This window comes from Scyliorhinus torazame, chromosome 12 (genome assembly GCF_047496885.1).
Source record: "Scyliorhinus torazame isolate Kashiwa2021f chromosome 12, sScyTor2.1, whole genome shotgun sequence".
Lineage (NCBI taxonomy): Eukaryota > Metazoa > Chordata > Chondrichthyes > Carcharhiniformes > Scyliorhinidae > Scyliorhinus > Scyliorhinus torazame.
Genome location: NC_092718.1, coordinates 32,119,356 through 32,138,768, shown reverse-complemented (window position 1 = coordinate 32,138,768; position 19,413 = coordinate 32,119,356). Strand labels below are relative to the sequence as shown.

The 19,413-nt window shown below is 48.1% G+C and overlaps 1 protein-coding gene across 3 annotated transcripts in view; it reads right to left on the bottom strand.

The window, feature by feature from the left end:
- The window catches only part of cyp19a1a (cytochrome P450, family 19, subfamily A, polypeptide 1a), a 38,442-nt gene extending 20,478 nt beyond the window's left edge, over nt 1–17,964 (bottom strand). The window contains exons 1-6 of one of the 3 annotated variants that reach the window (XM_072470623.1): nt 17,635–17,964; nt 17,391–17,541; nt 17,106–17,147; nt 16,821–16,975; nt 13,403–13,582; nt 12,668–12,782 (exon numbers count right to left, since the gene is read on the bottom strand). In XM_072470623.1, the coding sequence (XP_072326724.1) occupies nt 12,668–12,782; nt 13,403–13,582; nt 16,821–16,975; nt 17,106–17,147; nt 17,391–17,541; nt 17,635–17,809 (818 nt within the window). In that variant the 5' untranslated portion in view covers nt 17,810–17,964. Of the gene's footprint in view, nt 1–12,667; nt 12,783–13,402; nt 13,583–16,820; nt 16,976–17,105; nt 17,148–17,390; nt 17,542–17,634 lie in introns of those variants that run through there. The other 2 variants (XM_072470625.1, XM_072470626.1) reach the window with 2 other exon arrangements.
- Nucleotides 17,965–19,413: the final 1,449 nt, after the last annotated feature.

Below are 19,413 nucleotides of genomic sequence, written 5' to 3'. Positions count from 1 at the left end.
AAAAATGTAGGAGCAATAGGGTGGTCAGGATGGGAGATTTTAACTTCCCCAGCATTGAATGGCACTCATGTAGTGTTGGAGGCGTAGATGGAGCAGAATTTGTAAGGAGCATCCAGGAGAGTTTTTTAGAGCAGTATATAAATAGTCCAACTCGGGAAGGGGCCATACTGGACCTGGTATTCATTGGGGAATGATCCCGGCCAGGTGGTTGAAGTTTCGGTCGGTGATTACTTTGGGAATAGCGATCACAATTCTGTAAGTTTTAGAATACTCATGGACAAAGACGAGAGTGGTCCTAAAGAAAGAGTGCTAAATTGGGGAAAGGCCAAGTATAACAAAATTCGGCAGGAGCTAGGGAATGTGGATTGGGAGCAGCTCTTTAAGGGTAAATCCACATTTGAAATGTGGGAGTCTTTTAAGGAAAGGTTGATTAGAGTGTTGGACAGACATGTCCCTGTGAAAATAAGGGATAGAAATGGCAAGATTAGGGAACCATGGATGACAGGTGGAATTGTGAGACTAGCTAAGATGAAAATGGAAGCATACATAAGATCTAGGCGACTTAGATCTGATGAAGCTTTGGAAGAATATCGGGAAAGTAGGACAAATCTCAAACGTGCAATAAAGAGGGCTAAAAGGGGTCATGAAATATCTTTGGCTAACAGGGTTAAGGAAAATCCCAAAGCCTTTTATTCGTATATAAGGAGCAAGAGGGTAACTAGAGAAAGGATTGGCCCACTCAAAGACAAAAGAGGGAATTTATGCGTGGAGTCAGAGGAAATGGGTGAGATTTTTAATGAGTACTTTGCATCGGTATTCACCAAGGAGAGGGACATGATGGATGTTGAGGCTAAGGATAGATGTTTAAATACTCTAGGTCAAGTCAGCATAAGGAAGGGGGAAGTTTTGGGTATTCTAAAAGGCATTAAGGTGGACAAGTCCCCAGGTCCGGATGGGATCTATCCCAGGTTACTGAGGGAAGCGAGGAAAGAAATAGCTGAGGCCTTAACCGATATCTTTGCAGCATCCTTGAGCACGGGTGAGGTCCCGGAGGACTGGAGAATTGCTAATGTTGTCCCTTTGTTTAAGAAGGGTAGCAGGGATAATCCAGGGAATTATAGACCTGTGAGCTTGACGTCAGTGGTAGGCAAACTGTTGGAGAAGATACTGAGGGATAGGATCTATTCACATTTGGAAGAAAATAGACTTATCAGTGATAGGCAGCATGATTTTGTGCAGGGAAGGTCATGTCTTACAAACCTAATAGAATTCTTTGAGGAAGTGAAAACGTTAATTGATGAGGGAAGGGCTGGAGATGTCATAGACATGGACTTCAGTAAGGCGTTTGATAAAGTTTCCCATGAAAAAAGTGAAGTCGTATGTGGTTCAGGGTGTACTAGCTAGATGGATAAAGAACTGGCTGGGCAACAGGAGACAGAGAGTAGTGGTGGAAGGGAGTGTCTCAAAATGGAGCAAGGTGACTAGTGGTGTTCCACAGGGATCCGTGCTCGGACCACTGTTGTTTGTGATATACATAAATGATCTGGACGAAGGTATAGGTGGCCTGATTAGCAAGTTTGCAGATGATACTAAGATTGGTGGAGTTGCAGATAGCGAGGACTGTCAGAGAATACAGCAAAATATAAATAGATTGGAGAGTTGGGCAGAGAAATGGCAGATGGAGTTGAATCCAGGCAAATGCGAGGTGATGCATTTTGGAAGATCTAATTCAAGAGCGGACTATACGGTCAATGGAAGAGTCCTGGGGCAAATTGATGTACAGAGAGATCGGGGAGTTCAGGTCCATTGTACCCTGAAGGTGGCAACGCAGGTCAATAGAGTGGTCAAGTCGGCATACAGCATGCTTGCCTTCATCGGATGGGGTATTGAGTACAAGAGTAAGCAGGTCATGTTACAGTTGTATAGGACTTTGGTTAGGCCACATTTGGAATATAGCGTGCAGTTCTGGTCGCCACATTACCAGAAGGATGTGGATGCTTTAGAGAGGGTGCAGAGGAGGTTCACCAGGATGTTGCCTGGTATGGAGGGTGCTAGCTATGAAGAAAGGTTGAGTAGATTAGGATTGTTTTCGTTGGAAAGACGGAGGTTGAGGGGGGACCTGATTGAGGTCTACAAAATTATGAGAGGTGTGGACAGGGTGGATAGCAACAAGCTTTTTCCAAGAGTGGGGGTGTCAATCACAAGGGGTCACGATTTCAAGGTGAGAGGGGGAAAGTTTAAGGGAGATGTGTGTGGAAAGTGTTTTACGCAGAGGGTGGTGGGTGCCTGGAACGCTTTGCCAGCGGAGTGGCAGAGGCGGGCACAATAGCATCATTTAAGATGCATCTAGACAGATATATGAACGGGCGGGGAACAGAGGGAAGTAGATCCTTGGAAAATAGGTGACAGGTTTAGATAAAGGATCTGGATCGGCGCAGGCTGGGAGGGCCGAAGGGCCTGTTCCTGTGCTGTAATTTTCTTTGTTCTTTGTTCTTGAAGATAGTGAGCGAACAGCTTTAAATATGAGCAAGTTTGCATAAGAAATTCTGTGTCATTAAGGGATGATTACAGCATTGGAAAGTAATAATAATTACTGTGAAAATTCCCTAGTTGCCACACTACGGCGCCAGTTCAGGTACACAGAGAGAGAATTCAGAATGTCCAATTCACCTAACAAGCACATCTTTGGACTGTGGGAGGAAACCGGAGCACCCGGAGGAAACCCATGCAGGCACAGGGAGAGCATACAGACTCCGCACAGACTCTGACACAAGCCGGGTATTGAACCCGGGTCCCTGGCGTTGTGAAGCAAGAGTGCTAACCACTGTGCTGTGGCCACCCACAGTGATTAGTCCAAAGATAACTTGCACAAGATAAACATAATTGACAAGCACGGTAGCACAAGTGGATAGCACTGTGGCTTCACAGCGCCAGGGTCCCAGGTTTGATTCCCCGCTGGGTCACTGTCTGTGCAGAGTCTGCACGTGCTCCCCGTGTCTGCGTGGGTTTCCTCCGGGTGCTCCCGTTTCCTCCTAAAGTTCACAGTGCAGGTTAGGTGGATTGGCCATTGATAAACTGCCCTTAGTGACCAAAAAAAAGATTGGGAGGGCTTGCAGGGATAGGGTGGAAGTGAGGGTTGGTGCAGACTCGATGGGCCGAATGGCCTCCTTCTGTATGAATAATTCTGTATGTTCTGCGTAAACCAAAGTTCCATTCTACCTCTTATGGGGTGGCATGGTGGCCCAGTGGTTAGCACTGCTGCCTCACAGCACGATGGACCTGGGTTCAATTCCAGCCTTGGGTGACTGTCTATGGGGAGTTTGCATTTTCTCCCCATGTCTGCATGGGTTTCCTCTGGGTGCTCTGGTTTCTCCCACAGTCTAAAAGTTGGCAGGTTAGGAGGATTGGTTATGCTAAATTACCCCTTAGTGTCCAAAAGATATGTAGGTTAGATTATTGGGATAGGGTGTGAGAATGGGTTTGGATGGAGTGCTCCAAGTGGTCTCGTCTCCTCCTGCTCTGTAGGGATTCAACGTTACCTAACGGACTCTTGAATCATTCATCACTAACAATGGGCGCGATCTTCCCAAAAGGGATGTGCGTTTAGCCATGTGTTTCCCAGCATGCGCAGTGCCGACAAACACGTGGCTAGTCAATGCGACTCGCTTTGAATAAGGGGCCTGAATGGGGAACACGCGGCCGAGACTGCAACTTGGCCCCGTTTTTTTACAACGGGGAGCTCTGCTCACTGGAGTTCCCCATTGTAGCAAGCGATCGGAACACCATTTTTAAATGGCATCCCAATCTCAGAGGCCCCCTCCACAAAAAACCCCGACCTTCCCCCAGCCCGAACACAAATGGAAAGGTCCTCCCGCCTGCACCACCCCCAATCACACACACACACACACAAAATGCCAGTTCAGCACATTCGCAGGGTCCCAGGCTGGCACTGCCAGGGTACCCAGGAGGCACCAGCAGTGCCAGAGCACCACCCTACCCAAAGGACATGCAGCTGGGGGCCTCCGATCCCCTCAAGGAGCCCCATGTGTGCCATTCCTTCTGGCCCCCGTTTGTGGGGAGCAGTACCAAAAGACACTTGCCCAAGGTCCCCGAGACAAAGTGATTGAATCCCAAAGTCTCAGGTAACTTGGGAATCTGCACATTAGAGTAAGGCTTACTGCCCATTGAGGGCGGGATTCCCCTTGCAACGTCTTGTGAGTCCGCGTTGAATCTCCTGAGGCACTCCGAGCTGGGTAGATTCCGGCAGCGGGGTCTCACGGCTCGCACCGGCCACGCTGCGAGCTGCTTTTCTGGTGCGATGTGGCCGGGTGATAATTTATTTGCACAGAGTCTTTAACACAACAACAAACTGCTAGGTGTTTCACAGGAAGCATAATAAAACAACATGTGAGGTCAGATTTGGAGGAGTGCAGATATTTCAAAGCATGGGGGGCGGGGGGGGGGGGGGGGGGGCGGTTCACAGAGATAGGGGGCGGGATTCTCCACTCCCGCCGAAGTGCCCACGCCGAGGTTCACGACGGTGTGAAACGGCCCCGATCCCGACCGATTCAGGCCCCAACAATGGGCTAGGATCGGGGCCGCGTCATCAACACGCGCCAGGCCTTGTCGCCGCGTAAAGGCGGCGCCGCATAGATTACGCGGCCGGCGCCGCATAACTGCCTTCACCCGCGCATGCGTGGTTGCCGTCCTCCGAGTCTGCCCCGCAAGAAGATGGCGGACGGATCTTGCGGGGCCGTGGAAGGAAAGTGGTCCTCCTTCAGAGAGGACGGCCCGACGATCGGTGGGCACCGATCGCGGGCCATGCCACATTTGAGGTACCCCCCGGTGCAGGATCCCCCCTCCCACCCCCCCCCCCCCCCCCCCCCCCCGCTGCAGGCCGCCCCCCCCCCCCCAGCGTTCCTGCACTGTTCACGATGGCAGCGACCAGGTGTGGACGGCGCCGGGGGGAACCCGCCGTTTTGGCCTGGCCGCTCGGCCCATCCGGGCCTGTGAATAGCGGGGATGCCGGAGAATCGCCATTTTGGGTGTCTCCGGCGATTCTCTGGCCTGCGGCCCGCGGAACTCGACGGGGCCGTTCCCGCCGTTTGGGAGAATCGCGGGAGGGCGTCGGACCGGCGTCCTGGGAAATTTTGGCGGCCCAGGGAGGGGGTACAGGGATTTGAAGAAAAGGAAAACAAAATGGAAGTATTGTTTAGCCAGTAGCTATAGTAGGTCAATGAACACATGGGTGATGGGTGCCACAGAAAAAGGACGCCTGCAGCGGAGATTTTGATGGCAGAGTTGGTTTTATGTTGGTCCCTTTGCCAACTTCACACCTGTAACTTCCATGGAGTGGAAATCAGTATCAGATTCCTACTCTGCCCCCTAGTGTTTTACCTCGAAATTCAGCCACTCCTTTCATGCCTCACCATCCGACTCAGCCCAGGTGAGAACTGGATAGTGCAGTGGGTACCCGAGGCTTAGTGTCAAGGGTCACAGAGTTGAAGGTAAGGCGGCCACGCCCTTTTCTTTACAGCACTAGCTGCTGTAAAGCAATGATGTTTAAAGCTCCGGCTACTTTGAGAAGCTGGGGAGAGAAGGTAGGTTTGTAAGGAAGTGGGTAGGGCTGGAGGTGTTGGTTGGTCAGTAGAGAGGGTTGGTTTGTCGGGGAGGTTGGTTGGCCAGGGCAGGGTTGGGCACGTCAGTGGCGAGGGATGGGGACCAGGTGATCAGTAGAGTGGGAGTTGGGTGGTCAATGGGTGGTCAGTTACGGTTGGGTGGATCAGTGCAGAGGGTGGGGGTCAGATGGTCAGTGGGCATGGTTGGGGTCAGGTGGGCAGTGGGAGGTAGGAGAGGGCAGTTGAAGGACATCTCATGTGAATGGGGTGTCCTGTGGACGGGTTTGGGTGATAGTTGGAGAGCTTGGTGGGGAGGTCAGGTGGAGCTGCACTGTAAATTCTATGAAATTCTATGAGTAGTCATGAGGGGGAAGTAGGTGGTTAGTCGGGGGGGGCTAGGGGGGTTGAGGGTCAACACTATTAGTCCATAAGACCATAAGACGTAGGAGCAAAATTAGGCCATTTGGCCCATCGAATCTGCTCCACCATTCAATCATGACTGATATGATTCTCATCCCCATTCTCCTCATAACCCCTGATCCCCTTATTAATCAATAATCTATCTATCTTTGTCTTAAAAACACTCAGTGACTTGGCCTCCACAGCCTTCTGCGGCAATGGATTCCACAGATTCAGCACCCTCTGGCTGAAGAAATTCCTCCTCATCTCAGTTTTAAAGATTCTTCCCTTCAGTCTGGGGCTATTCCCTCGGGTTCTTATTTCTCCTACTAGTGGAAACATCTTCTTCTAGGCCTGTAAGTTTCAACGAGATCCCACCTCATCCTTTTAAACTCCATCGATTACAGACCCAGACTCCTCAATCGCTCCTCGTATGACAAGCTCTTCATTCCAGGGATCATTCTTGTGAATGATCTGGGCCCTTTCCAAGGCCAGCACATCCATCCTTAGATACAGGGCCCAAAACTGCTCGCAATATTCCAAATGGGGTCTGACCAGAGCCTCGTACAGCCTCAGGAGTACATCCCTGCTCTTGTATTCTAGTCCTCTCGATATGAATGCTAACATTACATTTGCTTTCCTAACTGCCAACTGAACCTACACTTCAACCGTACGACAATTCAGAACTAAGAGTTCACCTAACAAGCACGTTTTTCAGGAGTTGTGGGTGGAAACCGGAGCACCCGGAGGAAACCCATGGGGAGAATGTGCAGACTCCGCAGACAGTGACCCCAAACTAGGCATCGAACCCAGATCCCTGGCGCTGTGAAGAAATGCGTGTGACATGTTTCACTATTTTGAAGGGCTACAATGTTTGATTTCTGTTTAATATAAGGTGAACAAACGATGGCACAGTGGTCAGAAATAAGCACTCAGTTATTTTGTGCTTCTGAGTTCCTAAGTATTTCCCCATTTAGAAAATAGTCTATGCCTCTATTCTTCCTACCAAAGTGCATAACCCCACACTTTTCTACATTGTATTCCATCTGCCACTTTGCCCACACGCCTAGCCTGTCCAGGTCCTTCTGCAGCCTCTCTGCTTCCTCAAAGCAACCTGTCCTGGTACCCCGGGTTCGATTCATGACTCGGGTCACTGGCTCTCCCCGTGTCTGCGTGGGTTTCCTCCGGGTGCTCCGGTTTCCTCCCACAAGTCCCGAAAGACGTGCTGTTAGGTGAATTGGACATTCTGGGTGGGATTCTCTGATCCTGAGGCTAAGTGTTGACACCGTCGTAAATGCCGTCACGTTTCACGACGGCGTCAACAGGCCCGCAGGAGCAGCGATTCCGAGCTCCTCAGTAGGCCAGCATGGCACTGGAGCGACCCACGCCGCTCCAGGTGCCGATATCGGCGTCAAATGGGCGTCGCGGGTCTGCGCATGCGCGCTGCGACCGACGACATTGCGCACTTCCTTCTCCGCGCCGGCCCCGACGCAACATGGCGTAAGGCTACAGGAGCCGGCACGGAGCAAAAGAAACCCCCAGCCCGAGAGGCTGGCCCGCCGATCGGTAGGCCCCGATCGCGGGCCAGGCCACAGCGTAGCCCCCCCCCCCCCACCCCGGTCAGAACCCCCTCCCCCCCCCCAACATGCCGCACCCGGATGGATGCACGCCGAGGTCCCGCCGGGTAAGACCACACGTGAATGGTGGCGGTGGGACTCGGATGTTTTTTTGCGGCCACTCGGCCCATCACGGGCGGAGAATCGTGGGGGGGTGGAGTAGAATGGCCCCCGACCGGCATGGCGCCGACGGCTCCAATTCTCCGCTCTCCAGAGAATTGGCGGACCAGCATTGGGGCCTCGTTGCGCGATTTGCGCCCGGCGATTCTCCAGCCCTGCATGGGCTGGAGAATCACGCCCTCTGAATTTACCCTCGGTTTACGCAAACAGGCGCCGGAGTGTGGCGACTAGGGGCTTTCACAGTAACTTCATTGCAGTGTTAATGTAAGCCTACTTGTGACAATAAAGATTATTATTATAACACTGCAATGACGATACTGTGAAAATCCAACTAGTCGCCACACTACAGCGCCTGTTCGGGTACACTGAGGGAGAATTCAGAATGTTCAAATCACCTAACAAGCACGTCTTTCGGGAGTTGTGGGAGGAAACCGGAGCACCCGGAGGAAACCCACGGGGAGAATGTGCAGACTTCGCACAGACAGTGACCCAAACTGGGCATCGAACCCAGATCCCTGGCGCTGTGAAAGTGAACAAACGATGACACAGTGGTTAGCACTGTTGTCTCACAGCGCCAGAGACCTGGGTTCAATCCCGGCCTTGGGGCACTGACTGTGTGGAGTTTGCACGTTCTCCCCGTGTCTGCGTTGGGTTTTTCTCTGGGTGCTATTTTAAAAATATTTTTTAAAAAGACAAATTTTAATTTTAACTAATTGACGCAATGTCAGTTAGAGGGGTGCTGTGCTCTGACTGTGAGATGTGGCAGGTCCGGGAAGCTTCCAGCCTCCCGGATGGCTTCATCTGCAGAAAGTGCACCCAACTGGAGCTCCTCACAGACCGCATGGTTCGGTTGGAGCAGCAATTGGATGCACTTAGGAGCATGCAGGTGGCGGAAAGCGTCATAGATCGCAGTTATGTAAATGTGGTCACACCCAAGGTGCAGGCAGAGAAATGGGTGACCACCAGAAAGGGCAGGCAGTCAGTGCAGGAATCCCCTGTGGTTGTCCCCCTCTCAAACAGATAGACCCCTTTAGATACTGTCGGGGGGGATAGCCTATCAGGGGAAAACAGCAGCAGCCAGAGCAGTGGCACCACGGCTGGCTCTGATGTTCAGAAGGGAGGGTCAAAGCGCAGAAGAGTAATAGTAATAGGGGACTCTATAGTCAGGGGCACAGATAGGCGCTTCTGTGGACGTGAAAGAGACTCCAGGATGGTATGTTGCCTCCCTGGTGCCAGGGTCCAGGATGTCTCCGAACGGGTAGAGGGCATCCTGAAGGGGGAGGGCAAACAGGCAGAGGTCGTTGTACATATTGGTACTAACGACATAGGCAGGAAGGGGCATGAGGTCCTGCAGCAGGAGTTCAGGGAGCTAGGCAGAAAGTTAAAAGACAGGACCTCGAGGGTTGTAATCTCGGGATTACTCCCTGTGCCACGTGCCAGTGAGGCTAGAAATAGGAAGATAGAGCAGCTAAACACGTGGCTAAACAGCTGGTGTAGGAGGGAGGGTTTCCATTATCTGGACCACTGGGAGCTCTTCCGGGGCAGGTGTGACCTGTATAAGAAGGACGGGTTGCATCTAAACCGGAGAGGCATAAATATCCTGGCCGCGAGGTTTGCTTGTGTCACACGGGAGGTTTGCTTGTGTCACACTAGTATGGCAGGGGGGTGGGCACGGGAACAATAGGTCAGAAGGTGAGAGCATTGAGGGAGAACTAGGGAATAGGGACAGTGTGGCTCTGAGGCAGAGCAGACAGGGAGAAGTTGCTGAACACAGCGGGTCTGGTGGCCTGAAGTGCATATGTTTTAATGCAAGGAGCATTACGGGTAAGGCAGATGAACTTAGAGCTTGGATTAGTACTTGGAACTATGATGTTGTTGCCATTACAGAGACCTGGTTGAGGGAAGGGCAGGATTGGCAGCTAAACGTTCCAGGATTTATATGTTTCAGGCGGGATAGAGGGGGATGTAAAAGGGGAGGTGGAGTTGCGCTACTTGTTCGGGAGAATATCACAGCTGTACTGCGAGAGGACACCTCAGAGGGCAGTGAGGCTAAATGGGTAGAGATCAGGAATAAGAAGGGTGCAGTCACAATGTTGGGGGTATACTACAGGCCTCCCAACAGCCAGCGGGAGATAGAGGAGCAGATAGGTAGACAGATTTTGGAAAAGAGTAAAAACAACAGGGTTGTGGTGATGGGAGACTTCAACTTCCCCAATATTGACTGGGACTCACTTAGTGCCAGGGGCTTAGACGGGGCGGAGTTTGTAAGGAGCATCCAGGAGGGCTTCTTAAAACAATATGTAGACAGTCCAACTAGGGAAGGGGCGGTACTGGACCTGGTATTGGGGAATGAGCCCGGCCAGGTGGTAGATGTTTCAGTAGGGGAGCATTTCGGTAACAGTGACCACAATTCAGTAAGTTTTAAAGTACTGGTGGACAAGGATAAGAGTGGTCCGAGGATGAATGTGCTAAATTGGGGGAAGGCTAATTATAACAATATTAGGCGGGAACTGAAGAACATAGATTGGGGGCGGATGTTTGAGGGCAAATCAACATCTGACATGTGGGAGGCTTTCAAGTGGCAGTTGAAAGGAATACAGGACCGGCATGTTCCTGTGAGGAAGAAAGATAAATACGGCAATTTTCGGGAACCTTGGATGACGAGAGATATTGTAGGCCTCGTCAAAAAGAAAAATAAGGCATTTGTCAGGGCTAAAAGGCTGGGAACAGACGAAGCCTGCGTGGAATATAAGGAAAGTAGGAAGGAACTTAAGCAAGGAGTCAGGAGGGCTAGAAGGGGTCACGAAAAGTCATTGGCAAATAGGGTTAAGGAAAATCCCAAGGCTTTTTACACGTACATAAAAAGCAAGAGGGTAGCCAGGGAAAGGGTTGGCCCACTGAAGGATAGGCAAGGGAATCCATGTGTGGAGCCAGAGGAAATGGGCGAGGTACTAAATGAATACTTTGCATCAGTATTCACCAAAGAGAAGGAATTGGTAGATGTTGAGTCTGGAGAAGGGGGTGTAGATAGCCTGGGTCACATTGTGATCCGAAAAGACGAGGTGTTGGGTGTCTTAAAAAATATTAAGGTAGATAAGTCCCCAGGGCCTGATGGGATCCACCCCAGAATACTGAAGGAGGCTGGAGAGGAAATTGCTGAGGCCTTGACAGAAATCTTTGGATCCTCGCTGTCTTCAGGGGATATCCCGGAGGACTGGAGAATAGCCAATGTTGTTCCTCTGTTTAAGAAGGGTAGCAAGGATAATCCCGGGAACTACAGGCCGGTGAGCCTTACTTCAGTGGTAGGGAAATTACTGGAGAGAATTCTTCGAGACAGGATCTACTCCCATTTGGAAGCAAATGGACGTATTAGTGAGAGGCAGCACGGTTTTGTGAAGGGGAGGTCGTGTCTCACTAACTTGACAGAGTTTTTCGAGGAGGTCACTAAGATGATTGATGCAGGTAGGGCAGTAGATGTTGTCTATATGGACTTCAGTAAGGCCTTTGACAAGGTCCCTCATGGTAGACTAGTACAAAACGTGAAGTCACACGGGATCAGGGGTGAGCTGGCAAGGTGGATACAGAACTGGCTAGGCCATAGAAGGCAGAGAGTAGCAATGGAGGGATGCTTTTCTAATTGGAGGGTTGTGACCAGTGGTGTTCCACAGGGATCAGTGCTGGGACCTTTGCTCTTTGTAGTATATATAAATGATTTGGAGGAAAATGTAACTGGTCTGATTAGTAAGTTTGCAGACGACACAAAGGTTGGTGGAATTGCGGATAGCGATGAGGACTGTCGGAGGATACAGCAGGATTTAGATTGTCTGGAGGCTTGGGCGGAGAGATGGCAGATGGAGTTTAATCCGGACAAATGTGAGGTAATGCATTTTGGAAGGTCTAATGCAGGTAGGGAATATACAGTGAATGGTAGAACCCTCAAGAGTATTGAAAGTCAAAGAGATCTAGGAGTACAGGTCCACAGGTCATTGAAAGGGGCAACACAGGTGGAGAAGGTAGTCAAGAAGGCATACGGCATGCTTGCCTTCATTGGCCGGGGCATTGAGTATAAGAATTGGCAAGTCATGTTGCAGCTGTATAGAACCTTAGTTAGGCCACACTTGGAGTATAGTGTTCAATTCTGGTCGCCACACTACCAGAAGGATGTGGAGGCTTTAGAGAGGGTGCAGAAGAGATTTACCAGAATGTTGCCTGGTATGGAGGGCATTAGCTATGAGGAGCGGTTGAATAAACTCGGTTTGTTCTCACTGGAACGAAGGAGGTTGAGGGGAGACCTGATAGAGGTATACAAAATTATGAGGGGCATAGACAGAGTGGATAGTCAGAGGCTTTTCCCCAGGGTAGAGGGGTCAATTACTGGGGGGCATAGGTTTAAGGTGAGAGGGGCAAGGTTTAGAGTAGATGTACGAGGCAAGTTTTTTACGCAGAGGGTAGTGGGTGCCTGGAACTCGCTACTGGAGGAGGTAGTGGAAGCAGGGACGATAGGGACATTTAAGGGGCATCTTGACAAATATATGAATAGGATGGGAATAGAAGGATACGGACCCAGGAAGTGTAGAAGATTGTAGTTTAGTCGGGCAGCATGGTTGGCACGGGCTTGGAGGGCCGAAGGGCCTGTTCCTGTGCTGTACATTTCTTTGTTCTTTGTTGCTCCGGTTTCCTCCCACAGTCCAAAGATGTGCAGGTTTGGTGGATTGGCCAGGCTAAATTGTCCCTTGTCCAAAAGGTTGGGTGGGGGCGTGGGCCTGGATGGGGTGCTCTCTCGTCAGGCTAGTGCAGATCCAATAGGCCGAATGGCCTCCTTCTGCTCTACAGGTATTCTGAAATATTCCCAGCATCAGTAAGCAATGGGTCCTGGCTGCAGATATGCAGAGACTAGGGAGGTATTATACTCACGCAGCTTTTTCATGCTTCTTATATATCCACTTAAATTTGAAGAAAATATCCGGTTTCAACAAGAGTGTTTGCCACGTGTCGAAATACTTCTGAATTTTAGACACAATTTCTCCCTCTGCAAAGGGAAAACAAAGTGTCAAATACACTTCATTTAAAAAGGTGAGATTAATGCAGACATAAAAAAAGAATGGCTGATTTTGTAAAGCATCCCCCCCTTCCCCTTACCCCTCAAAGTGCAAGGAGTGTGCAAGTGCTGTCACGGCAGGACTAGAGACTGTTAATTCACTTCCTGTGAAGAAAGCACGTATTTCAAATCCAGTTCGGCTCACTGACGCTCGCCACAGCTTCTGCTTTCCCTCGAATCTCAATTTGTATCCCTGATTAAGATGTCAGAAGAACACGGGGTCCCTGAATATTTATCGTGGACTGTGCAGACATGCAATTTCATGAATAAAGCAAATTAGTTAATGAATGGCTAATGTAAAATGGCACCGAGGGACTTTGTATGACACAACATGGTGTTTGTACCTAATGTTTTAATCCTCATTGCCAGATTGGCTGCTTTTAGGGTAGCATTCAAATTGAGATTAGATGCATCAAAGTGAATTCGAACTAGTTCAGACAGCATTGTATGGTCAAAGTCAGTATTGAACTGCGCTCAGGTTACGTAAAGTAGTGTATTAATTATTATCGCTACACCAGGAGTTTACTTCAAATGGTGTAAATTCAAATTACCATGCAATGGGACTCGGAGGAACAGCCTGTTGGAAATATCTAGTGTGATGGCTCTCAGAAATAGCAGTATATCCACACAGGTCGAGGTGGTGTTATGACCTCCCAGCAATTTCTCCAGATGATTACGAGTAGACTCCACACTCACTGCCAAAGTCCTCCGAAGGCCTGGGCCAGTCAGGGCTGAAACAGATACACACGACACTCTCAACAAACCCTGTATTGCACACAGTACACTTTCTGATTCTGAGGCAAAGTGCGGAGCAACCGGGGCACTTTGCGTGGAAAACAAATTGGCGGCGCCCCTCACCGATGTCGCGACCAGTGAGGGGCGAGCAGCCGCGTCAGGTAAAACGGCGGGTCCATGGCCGCGCATGCTGCCGTGGTCGTGCCGTACAACATGGCGCCGGCCGTGCGCGGACCCGACCTGTCAGATGGTGCCCCCCCCCTGGATACCCCCTCGCCACCCCCTGGCCATCCCCCACCAGTCCCCCCAGCCCTTGCCCAGCAGCATAGCTCCCGCCCGACTGTGATGGCGCTGGACACAGTCCGCCGCTATGCCGGGTTCCCACACGGCTGGGACCACATGTCCCCCGCGCCGTCGAGAACTCGGTCCATCGGGTGTGGAGCATCGGGGGAGGGCCTTCAGGTGATGTCCTGAGGCCGTCCCAACGGTGTGTGGCGCGTGCCGCAATGATGCCGTTTTGGAGGGGGCAGAGCATGTGAAACCTGCGTAAAACAGGCGGCACCCCAGATTCGGTCGTAAAAATTGATTCTCCGTAAAAATTGAGAAATGGAGAATCTCACCCACTATTTATAAATATGTAGGCTAGAATTCTTCGGTCATTGGGATTCGCTATTCCCTCTGGCAGCCCACCCTCCCCCGTGGGTTTCCCGGTGGCGTGGGCTGGCTTCAATGGGAAATCCCATTGGCAAGAGGTAGTAAGAGAGAATCCCCTCGCCAGCTAACGGCGCGCCGCCAAGGAATATGTGGCTGGGGGGCCGGAGAATCCAGCCCATAATTTAAATTGTAGTTCAATGTGCATTAAAAGCCCATGATATGGCTTGTGATGAAGGTTTCATTTTTACACAACCTGCATTTATGGAGCACGCCTTACGCAAATCTCCGAGTTCTTTACAAGGAGGAGATGCGGACATCGGGCAGAGGTAATGCTATTGAAAGTAGCAAGTTAATGTAAGTACATCAGAGAACGGGGGATTCAGCGGTTGACAGCGCTCCTTCTTCTGAAACAGCAGTCTAGAGTGAAAAGAATAGGTGAAAAGTGACAACTGGAGAAGCAGAGGATTTGAACTGGGACGTGTTGAGCAACAGCAAAATTTGGCTTCAGCTATAGCACTGTAATTGCAATGAATCGTTTTTCTATAAGTAAGCAAGCGCAATAGATTAATCACTAGTCTGCAACAAACAAACATCTAGTTCAACTTCTGAACCTCTTTGGAAATGGTCAAAATCCACCCTAGGATCAATGACAGAATGATTTCACTGAGGTTAAAACACAAAATAACAATAATAAGAAAACCACATTGTGCAGCTTTATGTTCTATCTCCTGACCCTTAGAGCTAGCTTGTTTTTTGAGCAGCTAGGTTGTCCACCATTCTTCAGAGTTTCGTAGAATCATAGAATTTACATTGCAGAAGGAGGCCATTCAGCCCATCGAGTCTGCACTGGCCCTTGGAAAGAGCACCCTACCGAAGCCCATCCTATCCCCGTAACCCATTAGCCCCACCTAACCTGTTTAAGACACTAAGGGCAATTTAGCATGGCCATTCCACCTAACCTACCCCCTGAATACCCAAATGTATTGAACAAGAAGCTTGTCCAAACGGGTCTTGTATACCTTAAAATGGAACTCCAGTATTACTGGTGCCAGTGTTATTGAAATTTACTGGTATTTGACCATTTTGGATAGCCTTTTGGCTTCTTGCTTAATCAGTTAGGTTCTGATCTAAAGTTATGTGAACCTCTATCATTACGTGGCAAAACAAATTGGAATATTGAACACAAGTAATGAGGCAAAATTAATGCTTACCCATTGTAAATATTTAAATAGCAAAGAGAATGTTGCAGGGCAAAACGGGGAAGAAAAAATGGAAAAAAGAGAGAATGGGATAAGGAAAAACAGCGGGTGGAATTTTAGGAGCCTGTCGTGGTAGGGGGCGGGGCTGTAAAATGCAGCAAGCCCTTGAAAACCCCGTCGGTTGCACCAAGTCCGGAAAATCCCGGCCAGAGAGTGCGGAAGTAAAAGGTGTTAACAACTGAGACCTCAGACCGATTCAGCGAATAGAAATCCCCCTGCACTAGCCCGGTTTTTAAATTTCACCTCATACACCAAGATGTCCAAATAAACAATATTATTACAATTATAACAAAACCACCCAAATATCAGAAGTTGATTCGTTTCCATGATGCCAACTCCAAATTACAAAAATAAAAAGTGGAATGAAGATCAAATTATGGACACGCTAATTCAGCTTTGTCTTTCAATTCTCCCCTCCATCATTTTAATTTTTAAAAAAGTAATGTCACCACAGGCTGCTTTTCTGCTTTGAGGGGGGAGAGCTGATTGGTGGTGGTTTAACCTGAGGGTCACCACACCTCGGGCAAGATCGAGATGGGGGGGGGCCTTGCATAAATAACCTCAGCCGGTACAGGGTTCGGACCCGTGCTGTCGGCCTTGCGCTGCATCATGAACCAGCCGTCCAGCCAACTGAGCTAAACCGGCTCCCTCAATTGGTAAATCCTGCCCTATAGATGTTTATTGGCTCAAAATTGTCTTTTAAGGTGATGCCCCAGCCAACTGCAAACCCTAAATCGTAATGTTGCTGGCACCTCAGTAGTTAATTCACATGGCATATTTAAATGGTATAAATTATTAGTAACACAGAATAAATGTACTACTGATAGCATTGTTGATATAATATCTGGAGGGTTTTTACTTAAGCATCAACATGTCTTGACCTTAAAATTTAAACTGATTGTTTTCACCAGAGACTACATAACTCTATGCAGTTGTCAGAAATCTAAAGATTAAAGCAAGAAGGCTGTGCTATGAAATACTTCACCAATTGCTCATCGCTAATTGTCCTAAAAATGTAGTGGTGGATCTTCTTATTGAACTATGTGGCTGTAGCTTTATTCCTGTTGGTATTTGTAATGACTCGATACAACTGAATGGCTTGCAAGGCCATATCAAATGGCAGTTGACAACTATGCTTTACATTTAGTACATATTGTAGTGAAGGTTGCACATTAATGAGTTTTTCTAGTGTCAGTGTAGTTAACACCATGATCCTTCATGTTTGGCTCCCTAAAGTGTATGCATCAAATCACCCCCATGGTTGAGGCCTTTAAGACAGACCAAGGTAACACTTTTGAGACAAGTTGTAAAATCTTCTTACCTTTAGCAAAGTATGGGCGTGTCTGTTTCCAGATGGAAGGATTGTTGTTGAAGATAATGCCATTTTCATTCATGCCAATGCACTGAAGTGCCCGTTTGTTTCCAAACCTGGATATGTAATGCCCCTTCTTCATCACGTGATTCACAGCAGAGGATCTAAAGAAGAAATCAGAATTGAAAGGAGGTCGGTCACTAGCCTGGGTGATCAGCTCGTCTAATCCTGGACATTTGCACAGGATAAGGTCAATGTAGAAAATCTTAAACTCAAAATAATGTAGTAAAATACCTGCATGAGTTAATTATAAACGAGACAAGCACATCAGAGGATCTAGACAAGAAATCAGAGTTGGAAAAGGGTTTGTCACAAGCCTCGGTGATCTCTTAATAGAATCCTGGCCATTTCCACATTGCAAGAAATATAGAAAATTTCCAAAGCCATAGAAATCTTGTTTAATTTTAATAGAAGGGAAATACACGTATCTGTCCTCAGTGGCAATGTGGTTAAGATGACACATGGCAGAGTATTGTTCAGGAGGATATCGGTTTCCTGCAAGCTTGCAAATTGATTTACCTGCTAAGAATAAGTGTTTCCTCACCATGGATCCACACTCTCACTATCTCGCCATACTTTTCATTGTAGTAATTGCTGGCACTGCCAATTCCCATCCACAAGAATCTACCGTAGGAGATGAGAGGTCCAATGCCCAGACAGAAAGAAGGACCTGCTTAAAGACATTGCGCGGTTAGAAATATGCCAGAGCAATCACGCCCCCCATTAACACTCCTGGCAGATACTTGTGCTTTTTTTTTGTTACCTGGCAAAGTCGCTCTCTTCTCAGAGATCTTGACAAAAATGAAGAGCAGTCCCAGGAAGAGCAGCAGGGGAGCTGTGGCCCGCGATCCCATTTCAGGTATCACCCCAGTTGTCAGATTTTGACGTGCTGGTTTTGACATCTGCAGCACCATGTCACCCAGGGCAAACTGCCTCATTTCCACACAAGCTGAATTTTGAAAGAAGTAAAGTAGATTGCAAAGCACGTTAAGGCTGATTCTGTTGATGAGTGTATTGTGGTTGTCGATCAGAATTAAATCGCCTTGCACGCTGCATTTTTATAAGGCACTGGGGAGGGTTCAGACAGGAGGGACTGGAAATGAAGTCAAAATAAAGAGATAAGTTACTTTTTCAAAGTGAAAATTCTTAGTAACCTTGGTATAAAGCAACTAAAATGCCTTTTTCAGTACTAATTTTTATCTGTAATCTTGTCCTTGAACAGTTACTGATGGCATTAAACTCAGCCTAACCATTGAGATTGATAACAATTAAATTATATTAAATACATGGGACATGTCTATAAATGTTATTCAGAGCACTTTGTTGTCAGTTTCTTTTTAAAGTTCAGGAGTTACAAAATCTTGCTGCCCTCAAATAGCTTTTCTTTATCTGAAATTTGTTTGTTGTTGAAATTTTGCTTCCAGTTCTATCACCTCTTTTCATCATTTTTCCCTTTGAAGACTGAATCTGGTCCCTGATTGCTTCTTTTTATTTATCCCCTGCTTTCTTCCTGCATACCACCAGCTTGTCTGTCTTCTAGGCCAGCAATTCACCTTATGCTATTTATACGTGAAGTTACTATTCAAACCTATAACCCCCTCACATTGTTTTGTCTCAAAGTAGGCCTTAGAGCCAAACGCTGAGAAGTAATCCAAGTGCTAAAGTTACATTGCACTCAAACTGGTATTAGACATCCTCCTGGATGAAGTCTTGCACTCACACTGCTAGTTCACAGCCCACTGAGTAATGATGCCCACCCAACACAGCTTCACATCTATAGGAAAAATATCACCTTACTGGCCACCTATCCCCATGTTAAGATTCCCGTTGCATGCTAACTGATGAACTCATCCTGTATTTTACAATCATCAGAGTCAATTGTCCTGCTTCGTCCCTTCAGAGTTGCTAATCGCATAGCACTGTTGTCACTCAGGTCTGTTCATAAAGGATTTACAATCGATACCCCTTCCCCTGTCTCGAACAACTTAATAGGGAAAACGAGAACAGTTTTGCTTGCAGGAAGGCATGTTTAAAAATGGTTTCGAAACGATTTTCGATAATGGCAATGCACTTTACTCAAAGTGAAGAAAAGCAAAACCCCACACACACTTAAACTTCAATCAATGCTGTTCCAAATCAATTTCTTTTTAAAATTCCAGTATTAAACTTAAATTATTGAAATCTCCTGCCTTGAATAATAAGAAAAGGCCTCTGTGTATTCTGCAGAAATTCTTTAACTCATAATTGTTGGAATGTAATTGCATCATGAATGATCACTAATTAAACTGCTTCTTGTTTGCAAGATATTGTCAGTTTTACAGGCCTCCATTTAAAACAAAAGATAATCATCATTCATCCGCTGAATTAGAATTCCCGTCTGGTTCCTGCAGTTATATTACTACTATTTAGAAATTGACTCGCATTCAAAGATACCTGTAATGCTCAGGGACTTGAGGGTTATTCCTTTCCTGCGCTGGCTGTTCTCAAAATGTTTTGTTTCATAACCCGGTGTTCATCCTGTTCCCTTTTTATAGTGGGCTTA